Source organism: Taeniopygia guttata, chromosome 1 (assembly GCF_048771995.1).
Source record: "Taeniopygia guttata chromosome 1, bTaeGut7.mat, whole genome shotgun sequence".
Classification (NCBI taxonomy): domain Eukaryota; kingdom Metazoa; phylum Chordata; class Aves; order Passeriformes; family Estrildidae; genus Taeniopygia; species Taeniopygia guttata.
The window spans coordinates 107,455,191-107,477,201 of record NC_133024.1 but is presented as its reverse complement, the minus strand read 5'-3'; the positions used below and the strand labels follow the sequence as shown (position 1 = coordinate 107,477,201).

General features: G+C 42.5%; 1 protein-coding gene across 2 annotated transcripts in view; it reads right to left on the bottom strand.

Moving 5' to 3' along the window:
* The window catches only part of TSPAN7 (tetraspanin 7), a 250,411-nt gene that overhangs the window by 177,322 nt on the left and 51,078 nt on the right, over positions 1-22,011 (bottom strand). For both annotated transcript variants that reach the window (XM_041718583.2, XM_072935059.1), the window contains exons 2-4: positions 5,438-5,626; positions 2,851-2,925; positions 1,264-1,359 (exon numbers count right to left, since the gene is read on the bottom strand). In XM_041718583.2, the coding sequence (XP_041574517.1) occupies positions 1,264-1,359; positions 2,851-2,925; positions 5,438-5,626 (360 nt within the window). The remainder of the gene's footprint in view (positions 1-1,263; positions 1,360-2,850; positions 2,926-5,437; positions 5,627-22,011) is intronic.

The following is a 22,011-nucleotide window of genomic DNA, read 5'->3' as shown; positions in this document are numbered from 1 at the left end:
TAGAACGAGACCATATGTTCACAGGGTGTATCTAGGAAGTCAGCTAGAAAACCCTAAATTGGGAAGGATGTTCTGATTTAGATCCTAAGATAGAAGTCAGAGACTCAAAAATATGGAGTATCTGTTAATTTTCTGCATGGAAAGAGCTTATAAATGCAGTTCCTGCAAAAAGAGAACTATGAATGAAACAAACATTCTGCTACAACAGAAACACTGAAAAACTACTCAGAAATATTTTGTTTGGTCAAGTCCAAGGAATCAAAAATTTAAAATACAGGTTAACATTACACAAACACACAAATTGACAGCAGAATATACTGTTTGGAGCACTGCAGTAATCTGCTAACTAGGAGAAGCCAGGTTAGAGTACAGTTTCAACCATGCTGAAGGGTCCAACATAACAGCTGTAATTTCTAAAGGTCTAGAAGTCATCAATACAATTAATCACTGACATTTCAGCCATTCATCAAGTTGCAATCATATGGAAAGGCTCATGGAATGTTTTGCAAACTGAAGGAATAGCTTCTTGCTATGGCAGATCTTCCAGTGGGAATTTAAATGTGAATTTTATCACTCTGTGTTGCAGTTGGTGGGCTTGGGTCTCTTGTAAGTGGCATCCCCAACTGGTTTGGCCGTGCTGTGGGATTTGCTCCTGCCCTGTCCCTGCTGGAAGGCAAGGCAATTCCCCACTGCCCTGCCACCTTCCCTTCTCCACCAAGCTCCTACTCCATCCCTCCAGCACAGCCTTCACTGCCAACCTCAGCAGTTTTCCCCTCCATTTTCCTCTGGGGAAAATTTACGCAGTTTTTCTCCTTAACTCACTAGGTCTCCTTTGCCAGCCTCTCACTGTACTTGGGAAGAGAATTGCTGCAGTTTATCAGTGATGCAGGACACAAGACTATAAAACCCTGTCTCATCCAGCTCAAATTTAAAACATTTTATGATCTTATTGATAAATTCCCTTAGGAACAAGGTGTGTTCTTTAGGAATAGACCTGCCCCATAAACCTAATTCAAGATCTGGGACCAACAACAAGCCAGTGGGACAGACCTTGCCTTTATCAGACAGTTTTTTCACTAAATTTTAGACATCCTGGGTAAGCATTTCAGCTGAAATACTTTTCATTTAGATCAGTTTTGTGAGCCTCTATTTTATTTGCAAATTTCAGATTGCAGATTGAGCCATCAAAACCTCACATTCTGGGATTCAATCTGTTCTTTATTGACTTTCTTTCTCTATTTTGGTGCCCAGTTTTAGACTTACACTTTCCTGTACGTTATCCACTGCATGGCTCCGCTCATCGTTCTTGTTGTAATTCTGGATTGCTTCAGTGTATGTCCTAAGGAAAGTATCCTTGATCTGTGAGGGTGAGGAAGAAAAAACAGCCCACGTGAGCAACAAGAAGCACAACATCTGAAGCAGTTTTGCAGGACGCAAATGCATTGCCAAATTTCCTAAAAAGACACCCAAACTAGCCCTTCCCAGTTGTTTTTAGGGGTGTTTTTTAGAGCTGGCAGAGCCCTCTTTTAACTGTCAGGAATAATTTATGCCATTTTTCCTGTGGGATATCAGACACAGAAACAAGACTACCCCAACAAACTGATATTAAAAAAAAAATACTGTAAAATGACTTAGCCTATCAAAAAGGTACTGCTTTATGCTTTTTTCCCAAAAACAATTTGTTCCAGCACTAAGTCTGAAGGAGACTGCATGCTTCTCCCTGCTCATGGATGCCAGGTGGGAGTCAAAGCTTGTGCAACCACCCTGGGGACACAAGCCAGTGGCACCAAAGTAAGACATAAATCTCCTGACCAGGCAGTCCCAGCACCAAAGGGATTTGGGTAAGGAACAAAAGGTCCCTCAGCTGGAAAATGTCAGGCACAGCATCAGGAATGCCACTTTGGGTGGGAAAGGGGCTGGGAAGCAGATGATGTGAGCAACCCACTTGGCTGTGGCCTTCACACAAGAGATTGTCTCTCCCAAAAGGGAGCAGTGTGACACTGGGGCTGCTGCAGGTTAGGTGGGATGAAATGGGAATCCTCAGCAGGTGGACAGGCACCTCAGGACCTCATTAAAAACAATCCACTGCTTGCAAGGGTGAACAGCAGAAAACTCTACAGCAATGGAAATGTCATGTCAAAAGAGGAGACTGGAAAATCAGCTCATACAAAAATAAGATACAAGGAGGGTCTCTGGGGCTGCTCTGGATCAGCACCAGTGGCATGTAGGTCCATGGACTTACAGCCAGAGATAGACCTGATTACAGGGGATAAAGCAGGAGTGTTACTACAAATCTAGACCATCACACTTTTTAAAAGCTTCTTCCTGTCCCAGTTTTCTCCCTCACTCTACTTCTAATCTCTCCTTATACTCAAGATAGAAATTAAATCCCATCCCACTCCCTCTCCACCCCCTCTCTCCCCCCACCCAAGAAAAAGAAGATTTACAAAACAGCAGGTCTGGTGTGATGCAGAAGTTGTCTCTGCCTTACATAAACTAGCATTTGCCTGGCTGAAAAAGCTGTGTTTAAGAAAAGCATTTAATCTATTTTGCAGCCCTCAGCATATGTAAGGAGCAAAGAAGATCTTACAGGGTGGACACACAAAACCTGATAGCTCCAGAGTAAATCAGCAGGCAGCTGAGGGCAGGAGCTTTGGCCAAATCCCTTTATTTGGCATGGCAGTGGTTTTTAAGAGCTGTCCAAGCCATACTGGCACAGCAGCCCCGTCCCTGGAGATGCTGCAGCCGCCGAGCTCAGTGCCCCACACGTTCTCCACACTCCAGGAACCCCTCAGCAGCTCCTGCCCAGGGAGGCGCTGCCAGCTGCAAACTCAGCACAGTTCCACCTACCTCGTGGCGAAAGACAAACCCTGAAATGCCAGCCACTAGCTCAGCCAGGAACACCAGGGACAAGAACATGGCATACTGAAAAGGCAGGAGGCAAGAGAAGTCAGAGCATGACAGGCTTTTGTCTCAGCACAGATATTATCACATGAAATGTAACTTTCCCCTCTAGGCACCCTTCAAAGATGTTAAGAAACCAAAGGTGTTTTGGAGGAGATACACAGGTTATGACCTGAATGTAACACGTGTGTTCATACAACTCACAACTGATATATATTGCTTAATTACTGGCTTTCCTGACATTTCTGTGCCCACGTTTCTCAGCATTCTTATATAAATTAAAACACACTCACATGCCAGAGGTGAATCCAAGTCACTCACGTTTTGATCTTGCAATATGGAATACAAACAGACCCTTCCTGTTTGCACAGTGCTCTGCTAAGGTCAATAGGCTTGCCCAGGTGTTTTGGTTTGTGTTCATCTGCCTCACTGCCAGACTGGCATTTGCTGCCTTGGCTCCTGAAGTTTCTCCAATGAATGAACTGAAACATTGCCTTCACTGGAAATATTCTCACAGTAACACTAGACATGCTCCAAATACTTTGCTGAGCCAAGGGCCATATTTGGCTTTAGGTGCAGCATTTGGATCAGGAGCTAAATAAACCTTGAAAACAGTGCTTTCAGTGTAGGCACTCACCAAGTACTAAAAATATATTTAAGTAAAAGTAAAGAAGGTAAAGAAAAAATGCAAAGTGGGAAAGCAAAATTTGAACTTGGCTTAATCTTCTAGAGGAAAAATTACCTTTTTAGTCCACCTGCTAAGTAACAGTTAATTAAGAAAGGAAATATTTTAAATTAAATTCAGTCCTAGCAGGATTTAGTGGAGAAAGGGAAACTTAGCTTTCATGAAAGGTTATTGGGGAAAGGAGCACAATGGTGAAGGTAGAGCTAGGAAAAAAATGTGTCCAATTAATGCAGCTGTCAAAACACTGTCAACTGTTCAGGAGAGAAAATAAGTTTATAAATATTTCTTATACATACATTGAAAATCAAGCCACGTGCTTGGAACAGCACGTGCAAGTATTAGAGGCATGTCTTTAAGAAAGTTAAATGAGTTGTGGAGCAGCTAGCAGAGCCTGATTTCCTATGGATTTGTATCATCATTCACCTTTATCCCTTTCCCATCTGGACTGCAGTGACTCCAGCAAGCCTCTGCACATGCCCTGAGAGCCCATCACCAGCAAGAGACAGCAGTGAGGGTCTTGCCAGCTGGCAACCAGCTGATGGAATTGCAGCTGCTACCTCCCCTTCTCCTCCCTGCCATCATTTGAGGAAATTAACTCCCTTTAACATGTCCTTTATTTTTTAAAATGCAGTTAAAAACTGGGGAAAAATCATCCCATCTCCTTAGAAAACCAGCCTCAAAATACTGTAGCAGGAGGTGCATTATACTGTCAAGCCCTTTCTCACTAATTCAGTGCTTCACAAGTGCTATTTCCACCTTTCAAAGCATGGCACATGCAGGATTTTGCTCCTAAATATGCCTAGAAACACAGTTTATCATGTAAGTTTGTTTAGCCTGTAGTTATTTTGAATTTTACAGAAAACTCAGAATAGAGATTCATATGGAGAGAGGTTAAAGTGGACTGAGGGACAGCAGCTTCCCCTCTGCTCAGTGCACCTCAAGTTCCTGCTCCTTTTCAGGTGACACCAAACATACCATACAGTGCTCTGCTTTTTGGGTTGAATTGTTCTATCTAGTGAATGTTAGGACAAAAAAAAAAAGGGCTGGCATGCTTTTATGAGGTACTAACTGCTCTTTCCATAATTTCACATCAGGGTATTAAACCGACCCCTTAAAATACAGCTTGAAAGAATTTCACATTTATGATGTTTTGGGCATCTTGAAGATTGCAAATATATTTATCTATCCGGCTCACAGAAAACCAGAATGGTTGCAGAATGACTCACAGAGCAATTCAGCAGCACCACCCTACTCCAAACACTTGGTCCTATGTGCCATGTGTAGCAAAATTCAGCCATAGTCAATCAAGAACTAGTTTTGGCAAAGGGTCTTTTTCCCCCTTTGTCCAAAAGGCACACATGTTGAAAATAAAAAATCAATAAAATCTAGCTTATGTGCCTAAAAGCTTCACCAACATCTGGCAGGGGGTGGGGGCGTGGCAACAGCTCTCCAGCCACAGAGAGCAACAGACAAATTTCCCACGGAAAGGCTGTGAGAAAATCAGGGAAAAGAATGAGAAACAATTCTTATCTTAACCTGCTGCACCTGCTGCTGTGAACATGTGGAATGTGTTGGGGATTTGTTTACCAAAGGGTGGCTTCTTAATTGGCCAATGGTGATGGTGTTTGGATTCAAGGACCAATTAGGTCCAGCTGTATCATAACTGTCTATAAAAGCAATGGGTTTCTTAATAATGAAATATATAAAACAAAGAGATTGATCAGCCCTCTGTGAGTCATGGGGTCCATGCTAATGACCACCCAGCTGGGAGCCTGTTGTGGTGACAGTGGGGGAAATCCCAACTGATCCAAAACCCTCCTCCCCTCCCAGGCACGTGGGTTTGCTCACCAGCTTCAGCATCCATGGGCTGCCACGGCAGGTGGCGAAGCAGCCGAAGAGGCCGAAGACGATGATGGTGGTGCCCGTGCCGATGAGCACGTAGGGGGCATTGGTGGAGTTCTCGGCAATGAGGGAGATGTAGGTGCCGAGGGTGAGCTTGCCCCAGACGCCCACGGCCAGGAGGATAACGCCGGTGATCTGCAAAGCAAGGGACAAACCTGTCAGCAGCTCTCGAGTTTTGGGGTTTTTTTTTTTTTTTTTTTTTTTTTTTCTTTTTTTCTGTTAAGGTATTTTTTGTTTCGATATGTGAGGTTTATAGTACTTTAATATCCTAAAAGTGCAGTTGTATTTTTTTTCTTTATAAGGGTTTTTAAGGATAAACTGTCTAATTAAGAAATGATACATTGTTTTTACTTTTAATGCAATAACTAACTACTTTTGGTTTGTAATATGGATTTTTAACTTTAATTATACAGTAATACATAAACTTTTAAAGAAAAAGGCCTAGCTTTTGCTTTAAAATATTTGTTTTACATATGTCACTAAAGTCTATAAAACTTTAAATTTTAACTTTCCTACCATGTGGTATTTTACATTTCTATTTAAACTACACACTTATAATCTCAGTTTTATCATTCTATTTTGGAAGCCTTCTCCACAGCCTCAGGTCAAATGCAGTTTTCTCCTGAGGGTCAGTGCTTGTCAGCAGAGAAAGCCTAAAATTCTCAGCAGCCAGGTTCCAACCAGGAGCCACTGGGGAGGGCATCCAAAGCCTTCCAAAACACAGTGATCCTGCAGGGATGTACTGGTGCCATGCTGCTGGCAGAAGGGAGCCTCACAACTCCCACCAACTCCAGAGGGACAGAGACATGAAATTAAGCTCCAGCATCTGTTGCATTAAGGCTGCCACTGAAGGACAAACATCTGAGATTAATCACTGCCAAGGGAGGAGGCAGGGTGGCACCTGCAGGAACAGCTCACTGCTCCTGCAGTGCACTGAGACACGGCCAGCTCCACGTGTGCCTCTGTCTTGAGTGTCCCCTGCTCCTCTGCTGCCATTCTGGGACAGGATTAGCAGAGACTTCTGCTCTCCTGCTCACAGTGGCAGTAAGAATAAATCCAGTCTTGTCCATCTTTCAGTGCAACTGTGTGAAAAGTGCTCAGTCCTTGCTATTGCACCCAACAGCTGAATGTCAGAAAAAAACCACCAAGGCGCCTACCAACCCACAGCCAGCAAATGCCCTTGCCAAGCTTGTCCCATCCCTGCACAGCACTGTCTTCACCTCTCCCTGTCCCAAAAAATCAGCAAAATCTGAAAGCAAGCTGCAGGGGACTGGGAAATCTGCAGAACAACTTCTGGTTTCTCGCCTCCAGTTCCACAAAGGGCTGGTTTCTGTGCCTAAGCTGCTGAAAGTTTTACCACCGTCCCCAGGGAGGCATAAAAGCAGCCTTCACTGCCAAAATGAACAAGCAGCTTCACATATGAAAGAGCGCTCAAGCCTCGTAATAAAAAGCATTTTTAGTTGGCTGTTTGAAACAATTACCAACCCTTTACTATGCTTTTTAAGAGTTTGGTTTCCCCAGGTCTCGGGGGGGGTGGGGGCTATTCAATTTATGGCACACACAGACTCTGGAAAAAAGCACGAAAGCCTCTTGGTGGTTTATTCCCCTTCTGCTTCTTAATAGAGCTCTGATTTACAGGGATTTAAGGAAATCCCCGAGTTTGTTGGGAGGTCTAAGCCCATAGCAAGCTTGGCATGGTGCAGTGGAGATGGAATGTTTCCACAAATTCATGCTGAAGATGCACCTCAGGTTGCAGCAGTGCTGGCTGAAATTTTGGTTATGAAGACAAAACAACCATAAGACTTCCCTACAAACCTTTTCATGACCTTTATTCAGCAGAGCACACACAGTGGTACAACTAATGCCTACCTCCACCCCAAGGCAAGCCTCATTTCCTTATTTCCAAGACACACTTTTTATCACACTCTCTCTGTGCCATCACACAGTCTAGGGAACAATGAATGTACTGGTTTCTGGTTTGGTTTTTGGATTTTTCTTTGAAAAGCAGGAGAGGCGTGGGCAGACAGAAGACCAGGACAGTGCTGGCTTGAGAACAAGGCAGCAGGAATAGACACTGCTCTGGACATTTACCATCAGTACACACATCTTCCCTTTATCTCCTTCCTTTGACCCAAAATCTCTCCACCAGTCTAATTCTGTGGCCTGTGAACAGCCTCAATAGTTGCAAAGGCAAGATGCTGTGTATTCCTTTACATCTGAAAGGTCTAAAAGGAAATTCAGAGCACCTTTTCCAATGCACAGTTTCACTCCAGTCTTCCCTACTCCCTTTCCACTGTAAAGTTTCAGTTCAGACAATGATCATACAGGAGATGTACAAAGTATTTCAGATATCCTGGCCGTCAGAGGAGAGTGATTACCAGCTCTTTGACCTTTTGAGACCCTCTGAGCATTCAGCATGCTGAATGAAGTTTGTAAATAAAAGGAACTTTATTTACAAATACCTGGAAGAGCCAGCACACATGGAACACCAGAGCTGCAGTAAAATTCCACCAGTGGACTCCTACAGCAAAACCTGGTCTTCATATGGCTCAGCAAGAATTTTAAGATTTGTCCAGGAGATGCTATGAGAGCTACAGCCTATTAGGAAAGAGTGTCATAACCCCACTCCAGATCCTCAGCAGACACAGAAGAAATGAACTGGCAGCTGCACAGCCCACCATGCCCCGAATGAGACATCTGGAGTGGTACAGAAAAACAAGCATTTGCAAAGGAACACCCCCATCCAAAACAAACAAACAAACAAAAAACACCAAACCAAACAAAAAACCAAAACAAAACCAAAACAAAACAAACCACCAAAAAAAAAAAAAAGAAAAAAAAGAAATTTTCTTCTAAAAAGCAACTGCCAGAGACATCCTACCTAAAATTAAAGATATGGGATCCTGCCCTTTAGTGTTTTTAAGGGAAAGCAAAAGAGAACTACCCCAAATCCCAAATTTCAAGGCCTGTCACAAACTTACCAAATTATTCTGACTCAGAAAAAAAGCTCCAGAGTTTTCCTTGGTCTTTATACAAGCCTTGGTTTAAGCAGTAACAGCCCACCCTGGATAACACAGGCAAAGCTCATATCCACACCCAACCAGACAACATCACCAGAGAGATTCCTGCCAGCAGCCAGGGCTGGCCTGATTTATCCATGCTTAGGACCAGCTCCTATGATCATAAAAAACCCCAAAAACTCAGACAGATTTTGTGTCCACGAACAGGTTTGCAAGTGGCTTGAGCTGGTTTTGGTAGTCTCTTTTTCATGCTTGCACCCTGTCCTGCCCCCCACACTGTTTTGATGGATTTTCCCTGCACCTTCTGTTTCTTTTCTGTGTTCTTTCTCTAGTTTGGAACTTTATTAAATAGCTATTTAATCTTGGATTTCATCAAAGGTAGATGATATCTTCCTTACAAAAGTTCACTGTTGCAAAACTGGAAGCCCCTGCACTCAGGTTTCCTCAGCCAGGAAACCAGAGATGTAGCATTCCATAAAACATTATTAGTCCTGCCCTTCATTTAGGTCAAAATTTTAAAGGTTAAAAGAAAAAAAATAAAAATACAAACCACAGGAGATATCCAAGTAGGGCAAGGATTGTAAAGGCTACACACAAGTAGAAATCACATTGTTTAGCCCTAGCAGGTCTCACATTTCAGTGCCTCTGAGCTCAGGCTCAGCAAACACACCCCAGAAGCTCTTGACTGATGCGATGGCAGGAAATGAAGCAGGTGGGCCACCTGGACATTTTCTAGCAAAAACACCACTGAAATCAAGATGTTCCCACAGAATGTTTTAATCTAGATGAGTTGGATTGTTCTGGCTTAAACAAAAAAAAAAAAAAAAAAAAAAAAAAAAAAAGGAAAAAAAAAATCTGTGAAACCACCCCCCCCCCCCCAACTCTACCTCTTGCCTCTCCTCAAGCACGGCACAGGCACATCCCACCAGTCACTGATTTCAGACAGACAGGTTTTCTAGTCCTTTTATCTCCCTTCAGCATTAATACAGATATTTCCAGTGTTACCTGCAGTACTGCTCCCACTTCTGGATGTGGTGGGAAAGTTACCATGCAACAGGCAGGCTGTCAGAAACACAGCAGAACTGACTGCCAGCTCTAAATTCATTTGTCCAACAAACAAACTGCTTTTTGGAGACAAACAAAGATGTGGCCCACAGCACTGACACAAGGGTATGTGCCACAGCTTTACAGGACACAGGGAGAGTGGTGCCCTGATAATGCTGGGTATTCCTAAAATCAGAACTAACACTAAACACATGCAGTTCCTCAATAAAAGGCAACAGAAAATGTCTGAGAATTACTTATTTTAATAGTGGCAAAACAAAGATCAAACTATCAATCCCCTTCTTCTAGGTAACAGCAGCAATGTATGCAGAGAGGAGTATTCAGAAAATAACTTCTGAAAGTGCACTGCCTGTCTTTATTTCTGCCAGAATTAGGCAGGAAAACACTAGCTACTCCTTTCAACTGGATGCACACCACTCCTAAAAGAGTCTCTTGTCTTCATACCCCAAAACCCACAGAGCACTGGTGGCACAATATGAAGGGTGCTGCTGAAAGGTTCTACACCTCTCATCCACAGAGATTCAAGGGCCTAATTCAACCCCTTATTTATACTCAGGACTGCCATATAGAATATTTCAAGTTTGTCAATCACAGAGGTGAAGATAAATGTGCAGCAGGAATTGCTGCTTTATTGATCCACATAATACATGTCCTCCTGTTCATTACTGATGTGAGCAATTTTGATTCCTAAGGTCTGTCAAAATAAAACTTGGAAGCCCATCCTGATTGCTGCAGAGCACACAGCAATCCCTACTACTCCCAAAAGCAGCAGGAAGAGCTCAGCATTTCTCTGGACCAGCTCTTTATCTACAGAACTGAGATGCAGGAGGGCAACTTCATTAATGAGGATCTCGCTGTAGGTATAATTCTTCTATTTCATGTCTTATTTTCAACCTCGCTAAATGAATGTAAAACGTGGGCAACTTAAAGCAAATAATCAGATACAAGAAAATAACCACGTTGTTGGTACTTTCAGTTCCTCAATTCCTTCCTTTTCCAAACACCAGCCTCCCTGCATTTTGGTAGAGGCATCTGTCCTGCAACCTTCTCCTCAAGCAGGCTAGAGAAAATGGATAATGTGCATAAAATGGATGAAGCCAGGGGAAGGCAGACAAGAACTATCTCAATCCATCTTGGCTGAAGCTGAAAGGTCTAGCAATAGGTTTAGCAGGCTGTGAGGAAATGAGAGAGGACCAAAGCACACAGCTAATTAGCTCTTCCAGACATCTCCCTAAAGGAGGGAAACTTTTTCATGAAGAAAACGTCCGACCTTGACAACATCCAGAACAAATCCTGCGTTAAAAGCGTGTCCAGAGAGATTTAAAAATAACTGGCCTACCTCTGAAAATGTTATAACTTTCCCAAAATAGGCAATGGATCACATTCAAAATGTTCTTGCTTTACAGCTTGTCAAGCACTGGGAGTGGCTGGCTTTGAGTCTTCTGCCTCAGCCCCTGGGCCCTCCTCAGGCAGGCAGGTGACTAAAACTAATACAAATCTTCCTGTGAGCTTCAATGTCAGCTCTGCACAGGCAGGGGCAAAGCATGAAGCCAAGATAAAACAGAACATGGGAAGGCCTGTAAGCCAGCAACACACCTGGATTCTCTGTCCTCACACCTGCTGATCCTGACTACACCTGCAAACCCAGCTTGGGTCACCTTTGCACAGGACTGGTCTCTGCTGGGGCGAGCAGGAAATGAAGACGACACCAACTTTACCTTTGGAAGAGGGCAACCAGTTGCAAGCCAATAAATCGTAATTTCTGGCCCCTTTGCAAACTGAGAGACAGCCTGTAAAGGTCACTGTGTTAGGAGAAAACACCTGCAGTGTCCATTCTGTTCTAGTGTTCTAGTGTCTTCTAGTCCCTGACTTCACCATTTCTTAACACATTTCCCCAGTACCCAAAGTAATTACTTTGTCCCTCTGCTCTTGTAACTCAGGTCTGCCCCTCTTCTTCTTCTTTGTTCCTTACAGTTTTCCATGTAAATAATTCCTTTCTAAAAAGACTCAGCCAAAAGAATTTAAAGGAAAAATGCCCTAAGATTGATTCACATTCCTCTCTGAGATCTCACCTGGGCAGGCTGCCACTCTTTGGGCTCAGGGTTTCTCTCCCCGTTGCATGTGTGGAATGTCCAGCACGAGTGGACATTGATTCCTTCACCTCAGCAATCTGTCTGAGTTATGATCCCTGCTGCTCAGCATCCATCTAGAGCTAGCTGCCAGCACAACATTGATTATCCACCACAGCCCTTGCTGTTGGTGTGCAGAACTGAGATTCCTGTGTATTAAAACTACTGGTGCACGTCCTCCCTGTGGAAATCATCCCCAGGGACAGCAGCACATACCAAGCACAGCAGTGGGGATGCTGCCCCTGCCCTCATGTCACCACTGGGTCAGAGCTGAGCACCCAGTGCACTGAATCTGCCCTGAAATACACCACAGGAGAGTTTGATTAGACACACTGATATCAAGCTTAACAACCTGTTCTGGCACAGCTCCTTTCTGTGAGCTGACTACCATCCTATTTCCTTCTCAATAATATTTTTAATTTTCAGTGTTTGTCCTAGCTGGGATGCTATGACAAGTACATGAATAGCTGTCCCAAGTGAGCTGACATCAGATTAAGGTACTCAGAGGTCAAACTGTAGTGCTGGTTAAAAAAAAAAAAAAATTAAAAAAATTAAATATTGGCTCTCACACAGATGACAAAGTGAATGCCAAATTATCATGCAGCTGATCTGGCTACCAACTCTGCAGACAACAGAGTGTGTACTAATCCTTAACTTCAATAGTGCCTCTGCCAACTACAGAGTTAAATGACCTTTGAAAGGAAGTGAACATTTTATAAACAACCCAGGTGTTTCCCAGCATCCCCACCCATCCACACACCAACCACACACCAAGGTCTAATAGTGCAGAAATGACAACCAGGACTGTATCACTTATTCTGTATGGAAAACAGATTAAAAATCATGTAGAGGTGAGTGCAACCTTCTCCTTGCAACCAGAAGAGGCCAATGATCATTTAATGAACAGCAGGGGGGGAAAAAATCACAGCAATTCTGTTTGCTGCAGGATAAAAAAATTGGACATGGCCCAAGAAGTCCTAGGAGCACTAACAAGGACTGCAGTGGTGAGGCAAGAACTTGAAAACAACCTTGCAGCATTGCTCAAAACTAAGGATTTTTTTGCTAATATAGTGCAAATACTTATTTTTAGAGAATTTTTCTACAAGGAAACTATTGATTACATGCCACTTCTAAAAAGATTCAGGAAAAATAAGGGCATCTGGGACCTGATCTCTATACTAATATCATGCCCATGATGAATAGTTATAATAAACAGCCATATTCTTGTGCTGAAGATGTAGCTTTATTACACCTTGCACTTTCAGAAAAGAAGTTGGAAATCTCAGTAAAATTAAGTTCTTTATCATGAGAATTATACTTATTTTTATGTAAGGCACTTCATTAAATGAGACAAGATATTCTGCTTTACAGTTTAATCACCAGTGGCTCTATTAATTGATGTATCTTTTAAGCCAGCTTGCAGACAAAAATGTGGTCATCTCTGGATAAAAAATAAAATGCAGAAATACATTTCTGCTGGGAATTTTCAGACCTAATTTCTTGAAATGTAGCTTTAAATATGCATGACTGAACATCCCAGAGAAAAGAACTTAGAGAGTGGAGACTTCAAAAGCATCATCCCACTCTGCAAGGCTAAGGCACACTCCTAGCCAGAGGAATTGGGGTTGTTTTGAAGGCCTGGTAGTAGACAGAACAGAAGGAATTAACTGATCATCAGCAAAGTGATACAGCCAGAGAATATTTACCTGTGGGGCCTGAAAGTTTTTGGAAGCTTAAATGCAGCAGCTGTCCCTCATACTCACACTTTAAAATCCCTTCAGTAGCAATACACAGAGGTGACAGAAATGTTGTTTACACAGCATTACATAGCTGGGCCTCAAATTTTGAAACTATTCACCTATTTTAATAAGATATAAGACTTCAAATGATAAAAAATGCAAGAGAGTAAAATATTATGAAACAACACTATCCCCTACTTAAATACTTTGTTTCTTAAATATTCTTGTTGTTTGCTTGCCTCTTAATAAATCAAGGCAAAACCAAAACTTATATAATCCCTATGTGAAAAGAGTAAAGGAATAAAATAATAATATAATAATAAATTAAACATTCTGAAAAATAGCCTCTAGTGCTATCCATGCCCATGAGACTATCATGTCCAAAGCCCAGGCTGAGTCAGACTTCATGGCAAAGACTCTCTTGCTCCTCAGGACTGATCAGGGCAGAGAAGATTTTAAGAGAGACTCCAGTCAAAGATTTTGCTATTTTCAGTGGATCAATCAGCACTTAAATTCCTCCTTGCACATGTAACATCCTTATAAAGTTTGGATTTAGCAGTAAGAAAACTTGAAAAGAATTAAAAGAGATGTACAAGCTCATTAGTCACTGCACACAACAGCAGTGGCATGAAACTTTTTCAGAGCCATTTTTTATTCAAGCAACTACAGTCCTAACAACCTTCAGGAAAAGCAGAATATGGCATTGAGGTGTGAGATGATAAATTCAGTAGTAACAAATGCAAGGTCATGGTGCTGGGACCAATTCCAGCAGTTTCAAGCCCCTGAATATACAAATAATAGTGGAGGAAAAGGATTTCTGAATGCCAGCTGACCATGGTGGTTATGAGGAACCACTGATGGCACACACACAACCCAGTGGTGCATCTCCAAAAGGCCAGGAATTCCCAGAGGAGGCTGCTCCAGGATGCTGAGGCGATGCTGCAGCAGGTCCTGGCACGTGGCAAGCACATTTCTCTCTCACTCTCAGGATTTTTCATAGAGGTGCACAGAGAGAAATGAAAGATAAAACAATTTCTATTTCTGTTCCTTGTTTTTTCCTACGTGGAATGTGTTTAGAGAATTGTTTACCTGGGGTGAGTGCTTGATTGGATTCTGGTGAGGATTGTTTGAGCCTGATGGCCAATCCAACCCACCTGGGGCTGGACTCTGGAGAGAAGGTCACGAGTTGTGCTAGAGATAGTAGTATGTAGTTTTAGGATCCTCCTTTAATATAGTATATTAATGTATTTTAGCATAGTTAAAATAAAGAAATAATTCAGCCTTCTGAATTGAGTCAGACATCGTCATTTCTTCCCATTGGGTTGGCCTGTGTTTCAACACTGGCAGGGATGGGGAGGTGCTGGAGAGTCCCCTGAGCAGGACTGAGATGTGGGGGATGAGGGGACATAAACCTGCAGTGAGGGGATTACACTCCAAGGACAAGAGGGAGCTGGTTAAGCCCCAGGAGAGCCCAGCTGGGAGCAAAGCAGGCACTTGTTGGCCATGAACACGGAGGGTGCAAATCAGGGAGATGAGGGTGGGAGCAGCCTCCTCCTCTGGAAGAGGGAAGGGGGGAAACAGCAACACAACCAGAGCCTGCAAAGGGTGTCAGCTGGGCTCATCCCTTCACCGTGGGAGAAGGGATGAAGATGGAGATAGAGATGGAGAGCTGGGGGTCCCACTCAGTGCCCAAAAGGCTGGAGCTGTGAAGAGGAAGGGGACACAGCGTGGTCTCAGCCTCCATCCCTGCAGAAGAGCCAGGCTGCCTCTGGTTGTCAGCTGCAGCATTAATTTCAGTTCAGTCCATCCAAAAATCAGCTTGAGGGCACATGTAATGATAAGGTTTGTTTAAAGTTGAAAAAGGATTTTATTATTGCCAATGTCTCTCATGTCCTGATCTCATTCTATGGAAAATCACTGGTTATTTACATTCTCCTAATCATACTCAGAATGAGCTGAGGACTGCCATTCCTACTGAGGGGTTGTTTTATTTTTTGTCCCCAGAAAGGACACATTTATTCCATTATTAACACTTCTGGTTCTTTCCCTTTCTCCTTCCACGTGAGCCATGTTTTTTTTTCTCATGTTCTTCAGGCACCATGCTCCAGTGTTTGCTGGTGTTCTGCTTTTGGAGGCACCACACACAGGATGGATCCCCTCTATGCTGTTGTGCAGCTCATATGAGAAATAAATGCTCTCACCTCCGAATACCCAAGTCAGTCCTTCAAAACCAACCATGTTCTCCATAACCATCTGCACTTGCTCTCACCCACACCTCAGCTACTGCCTGTCCTCCCAAACACAAGCAGCAGCACAGTCAAGGAAGTGAAAAAGGTAACTAAACAAGGTTAGGGATGGCAAAAGTAAGGCTTGTTCTACTCTAAAACAACCCAGTTTTGCCCAGCCAAGGCCCAGCACTCTGGCTCTGCATCTACATGACAGTTTTCATACTGCTCTGTTCATTTGTGTACAGCTCTGAGCTTCATGTGCTGCTCCTGCTACAGGAGCCAAAGCCAGAAGTTGTTTTCAATACTTCAGTGCTTTTTTAGAAAGAGGAAGGAAATACCTGTCCCAAATCCCAAGAGGACTGCAGAATCAAAATTTCACACCATGGCTTATAAATATGATTTCAAAATAATTTAGTACCTGTAACAATTCACCAAAACTCTCTGGATGAAATTAAAAGAAACAACTGAATTGTGTTTTATATTTGTATACATACACATGTACTGGTGCTTAAATGGTTGAGATACTGGACTTCCTGTTTGTGGGTATTCACTTGAGTATGTGTCTGAAAATAAAGGCATATTCCTCACGTATTAGCTGGGTTTTGCTACATGTCAGAGTTGCCTAATTCAAACACTGACACCTTTGAGTGTGTATGACTATATGTGCTTGCATGGGAAAAAAAAAAAGTTTCTATGTAGCCTGCATTCAAACTGCTAAATTACAGCTGAAACAAAACCAAAAACTGTCAGCCAGAAACAAAACTTTAACAATCTCAACCCAGATGTTTCATCAGTAAAAAAGACAAACCAAAAAACCCACGCAAAAGCAAACTAAACCACAAAATCAAATCAAACCAAAGCAACACAAAAGAACCCAAGCAACAAAAAGGACAATAAGAAAGCCCCAAAACCCACCACTACCACCACAACAGCAAAATGAGTAACAAATACCAGATAATTACAATAGCAAAGACACAAATAACCTGCAACTCTATTCCCCATCATGACAGGGGTGCCACCAAGAAAGCCTTTTAACCATAGGTCTCCCACTAACTTAAGCTCATTTCTCTGCCGTGGGTCCAGCAGCTGTGGGATTCCATCGTGCAGGATTCCCTCACCCCACTCAGAAGCTTTGCCACAGCTCCTGTGGGAGCACAGGGACAAATGTCTGTGTCATCTGTGGCTGAGCTGCTTCCATCTGCAGACCCCTCATCCCTGCCGTGAACCTCCTCCTGGCCTGGAAAATGCCCTTGGGCAAAAGCACCAAAGTACCCCAAAACTGAGCAGGAATGCTCCTGCTATTTGAGATGCAGTGTAAGACCTGCAGAAGGGATGGATGACTCTTGGGTTTTAAATCAAACTCTTAGATTGCTACATCTAGTACTTGGGGCTCACTTGGTGCTTAATCCTTCAAGTTTTCTTTTCCTGAAACAGCTGCAATGATGTCCTAAATGACAGATGGACCAAACTATATGGTATTTTGCATATCTTATTGCTACGAAAGATGATTAAATTTTAAATACTTTCAGACTTCTTTATTCCTGTTCATCTCATCAGCTGTAATGAGGTTTTGATATTCAGTTAACATCCTTGCTAACCAAATCTGCAATCAATGCAAATAAATTAAGCAAGTGGGTTGTTTAAAGGAAAGGAAGAGGAGGACTTTATCTGATCCTTGGCTCTGGTGCACACAGTTCCAGAGGCTTGCAAAGCCTTTCGGAGCCTCTTGGAGCAGGCACTGGAAAGGCAGAGGTGAGCAGCCATCCCCCTGGATTTTGGTGCTGCTCTTCAGTCCCCCAGGAATGAGATAAATTCTACAGAATGAGAGAAGGAGATGAGGTTTGTCTGCCTGGCACCTCTTCAGAGTTTCCTTTAAAGTGCCTGTAGCTACAACAACTGGTGAAAGCCTCTCTGTGTGCTCGATGTTAGTGCACTTCCATCTTCCCTGGAAACTGGGCTAATAAACCCCCCTATGTTTACATAAAGCAGAGAAGAAATATGTTGAGGAAGCAATTTCATTTTCAAGCTTGAATGGAAGTACTGCAATTAACGGAAAGAAAAAAGACAAATATAAAAAGTAGGCATTAAAAAACCTGTTATGTGTTTCAGAACAGCAATTAAAGGAAATGATTCACTGCAGAGCCCCTGTTGAAAAGATTAAAGAAAACCACTGCATCTTTCTCAAGAAGAATTACAGTTTGAAGGGGGATTTCATGCTGGTATAATGCTAGTTTATTTACAGATATTCAATATTTATCTCACAAGTATTCATATGAGCAGTAAGGCAAGCTAATGTTACCATCATTGTACACATCATTCTGTTTTATTTCATTTGACTGGTTGTTGTAAAATTCATGCTTGCACTGGTGCCAGTCAATCTTACTCAAGCCTCATCTACGCTCTTTATAGGTTCCAATTTGGGGAACCACCTACTAACAAGAGAAAATAGAAAACTTTAAAAGGCTGAGCACGAGCCATAAAAATTCCTAGTTGATTACTCTACCAAGCTTTCCTCTTTTACTTCACCAGCTCTTACTACACCCTGCCAGCAGCTGTCACTAGGACTGAACTGGATGTGGCTCCCAAATTTGCCATCCTAGCGGGCTGTAGCTGATGCACACTCTTCATCCAGGATGACACAGCAGCCCCACGGTGTTTTACCAGACAGGCTTCTCTCAGCTTAGGATATCAGAGCCTGGGAGGAATGAAAGAGTAGCAGCACCAGCAAGGAAAGAAACAAAAATCAAACTGCTACACTCATCCATATATAACAACAATAATTAAAGAAAAAATTAAAAGCCTTGGCACCAAACAGTGTGGGAAAAGACCAGACACACCTTTTCCACCTCGTGTTGCCAGTGTTAACACAGAGCAGAGTGTTCTCTTCCAAACTCCAGGCACACATAGAACGACCACATCTGCCTACTTAATAAACATACAAAATTATTTAGACCTGCATTTTGATATGGATTATATTAAAAGGGGGACCCTATGGTTTCCAAGTGTGCCAGGCTGTTGGGGAGCTCTCCTGCCTGAATTTTGTGGAGGTCAAATCTTGGGAATCGTGCACTTTCCTAGGATTCACAGGGAGAAAACAAAGGCTGCTTCCAGCTGTGACAGCCCTGTCAAACAGTCCCAGCAAGTTCTGCTTCTCCAAAAACAAAACACGCTATTCCCATCTAAGTGTTACTGACAGGGAATGCTCCAAAATCAACATCTGGAGAAGACACAACCCAACAAGTAAAAGGAACTTCTCTGAGAGAGTCTAGTATCATTCTTTATTTTCTTGGTGTTTGGTTCCTTGATTGAATTTCACATAAGGATCCTCTACAGAAAACATGCTGTTCCTTTAACCTTATCCTGCTATTTCTTATGTCAGTTTCCCCCCTGGGCACCATTCACACTTCACTTACACTCATCTTGGTACTTCAGTCACAAGTTTCTACACTGCAAAGTCTTGATGCATTTTGCAGTGCATTTTGCTGCACTGCAGCTGTAGAACCCAGAATCAAGATCAGTAGAAAGCATCCCAAAATGTGCCACATCAAGAAATGTAAATATCTAAAATTAACAAAAATTAATCTTCTTCTGTTTGTGCCAATAGGGGCGTATTTTCAAAAGCTATTCGAGACACACTGGGAATTAAGCACAGCAGGGCTGAAGCTCCCTGACCTGTAAGTCACCCAAACACTATGAATGAAACAAGATGAATGCCTTGGCAATTAAAGTACTACCCTGTAATATAGCAAGAAGGACAAACAATCTGACTTACAAAGTTCTTTGCAAAAAAAAAAATGCAAGTTGCTTAGAACTAACCCCTTCTACCATTACACCATTTCAGGAGATCAGGCAAAAACCCGTGTCTCTCAGGCTACCAAGTTCTTACTATCCATCTTCCAGGTTCCCACTTTGTCTCTTTCTAGAGAAATTATAGGAGAAACATCCAACCGACCTCATCCATGTCCTAGACATGGAAAAGGGATTTGATGCATCTCTTCCAAGAGCAGTGTGGTGCTGCCAGAGACAGGAGAGGGATGGCTGGGAGGTCTGGATGGTCTCTCTGGCCCAGGGAGTGGGGCTGAACACTTTGCTCAGCAAAGCAACTTGGACTTAAAGACTTAAATGCATGTTATTCATAGAGGCAAAAAGCTGTGGCTGGATGCTAAGGCACAAATGCATAAATGGGTATCCAGATGAGAACACATCCCAGGAATACTCCACATGGGATAAATGATGCCTCTGTGAGAGCAAGCTGCCTTACAAAACAAAGCTTAGGTAAGTGCACCCCAGGAGATGCCTCAAAGCAAAGCAGTGTTTAAACTATAATGAAAAAATGTTCTTTCTACATACTTTGCCCTCTTCCCCAATGGAATTGCTCAAACAGAGCCAGATGCTTTATGCCAATATGACAAAATAAGCTGAACTTACCTTAGTCAAATTTGCTGATCAATACAGAAATGTAAGGGCTTCTAAAACACATTTACACTTCTATTGAGGAAAATATTTTCTCATTCAAATGGATATTTTAATGTCAGCACAAGTAAATACACCTCTGATGCATCATTACAGGAACTGCACTGTTTAGGAATGCAAATACAAGAAGAAAGTAAAAAAAATATTATAAATATTAGGAAAAAAGTTAAGTAAATGTAGATATCGTTTTAATTGTATCAGCTGATAAAGTGCCAATATAAATGGGAAACTAGGGCCCACCTATTGAAAATAAAATAATATTCTTGCAACATCTACCATTCAGGCATGGTCATACCTCTGGGTATGAGCCACTGCCTCCACTTCTTGGAATGGGTGGCACCTGGAAGCAAGGCATTCATAAGGTATTATCTTCACTTTTTCTTAAACTCTCAATGTCCCATCAAAATGCAACAATATTACGAAAATATTCCTTTCAAAACTTAAAACCAGCATTAATTTTCATATCCAGATGATCATTGTACATCTTTAGCAGCACTGCCTGCATTACTGCAGCTAAATGAAGCAAAACCCCAATTTTCTATTAGTTTAAACAGATGTCCTACTTTGGCCACAAAAAAAATTAACACAAAAGTATTTTTTTCTAGTTTGTCTTACTTGCTTTTTTAAATGAAGGGACAGAGGTAAGTAGGAAGTGGGATAAAACCATGCAGAAAGCAAGGCTCACTGAAGCTTGGTTATTGCAAATTAACCCAAAAAACCCTTTCTGAAAAGCTGACTCACTTTTTATACAACAAAAATACCACAGGAACCATCTGAGCTCCCTGCAGGAAACCTGCTGACAGAGCACCACGTGGAAAACACAAAAAAGCTGTACTGAAACAGCCTGATGATAAAGGAGCTGGCAACACAGGGGAAGCTGCAATCACCTGTGCCAGCAGGAGTTATTAGAGAAATTCTGCAAGCATTGGAGCTGACTTGCTTTTATGAGTGTCACAAAAAATGAGGGACATCCCAAGGAAAGTTTATTGAGGATGAAAATGGCCAGCACTGTCACACAGAGGACACTGGAGGAAATGGAGGCATTTCACACCAAAACAGAAGGAATTTGAAACACTGTGTAATGTCCTATGTGTTAATGTCCTAATATGTATACAGACCTCTGATATAGCCTGGTCTCAGGAATTCTAGATGAAAGGCCTGCTCAAAAGGCCAGCATTAGCTACTGGGGCAAAGCAGGCATGAAAAATGCTTGTGCAAACTGTGCACTTCCAGCACAGGGACATATGGGTATTGCAGAACAAAGCCCCGATGAAATCTCCTCTGGAGCAGAGTATGGTTCGAGCTGTCCACGTTCAGATTATTACACCAAGGGTATGGAAGGCACCATGACTGCTGCAGAAACCAGAGGTTTCTGGGCTGCTCGGGGGGTTCCTTGTCTTCCTTCAGCAGCAGCACCAGCTGATGACAGGGCAAGGTCTAAGAGCAGTTTTATTGGCAGTTTTCAGTCCTGCTCTAAACGCTTTTTGCAAGCACTCGTGGCCTAGTGACGCTGTGGATCACATGTAAAATTGGTTACACAGCCAGTTTAAATTAGAGCTGGCTGGGAAGAAAAGAATAAAGGCAGATCTCTTTTACAGCTTTTATGCCCCAGCTTGACAATTCCTGCTACACTTGACAATTTTTGCTACACTTTCAATCCCCATCTCTGAAGCATCAAGCACATGGCTCTCTCTAAATCCACCCAGCATTACTTGAACAGAGTTCTCAGGTGTCACTTTTACTTTTTTAACACTAAAAGTGTTTTACTCCCCCAAGGACAAAGAGCACCCACACCCACAAAATATTGCCTGAATTGACAGCAGAAACACTGAAATAAAGGCTTAGAGTTCTCTATCCATAAAAGCA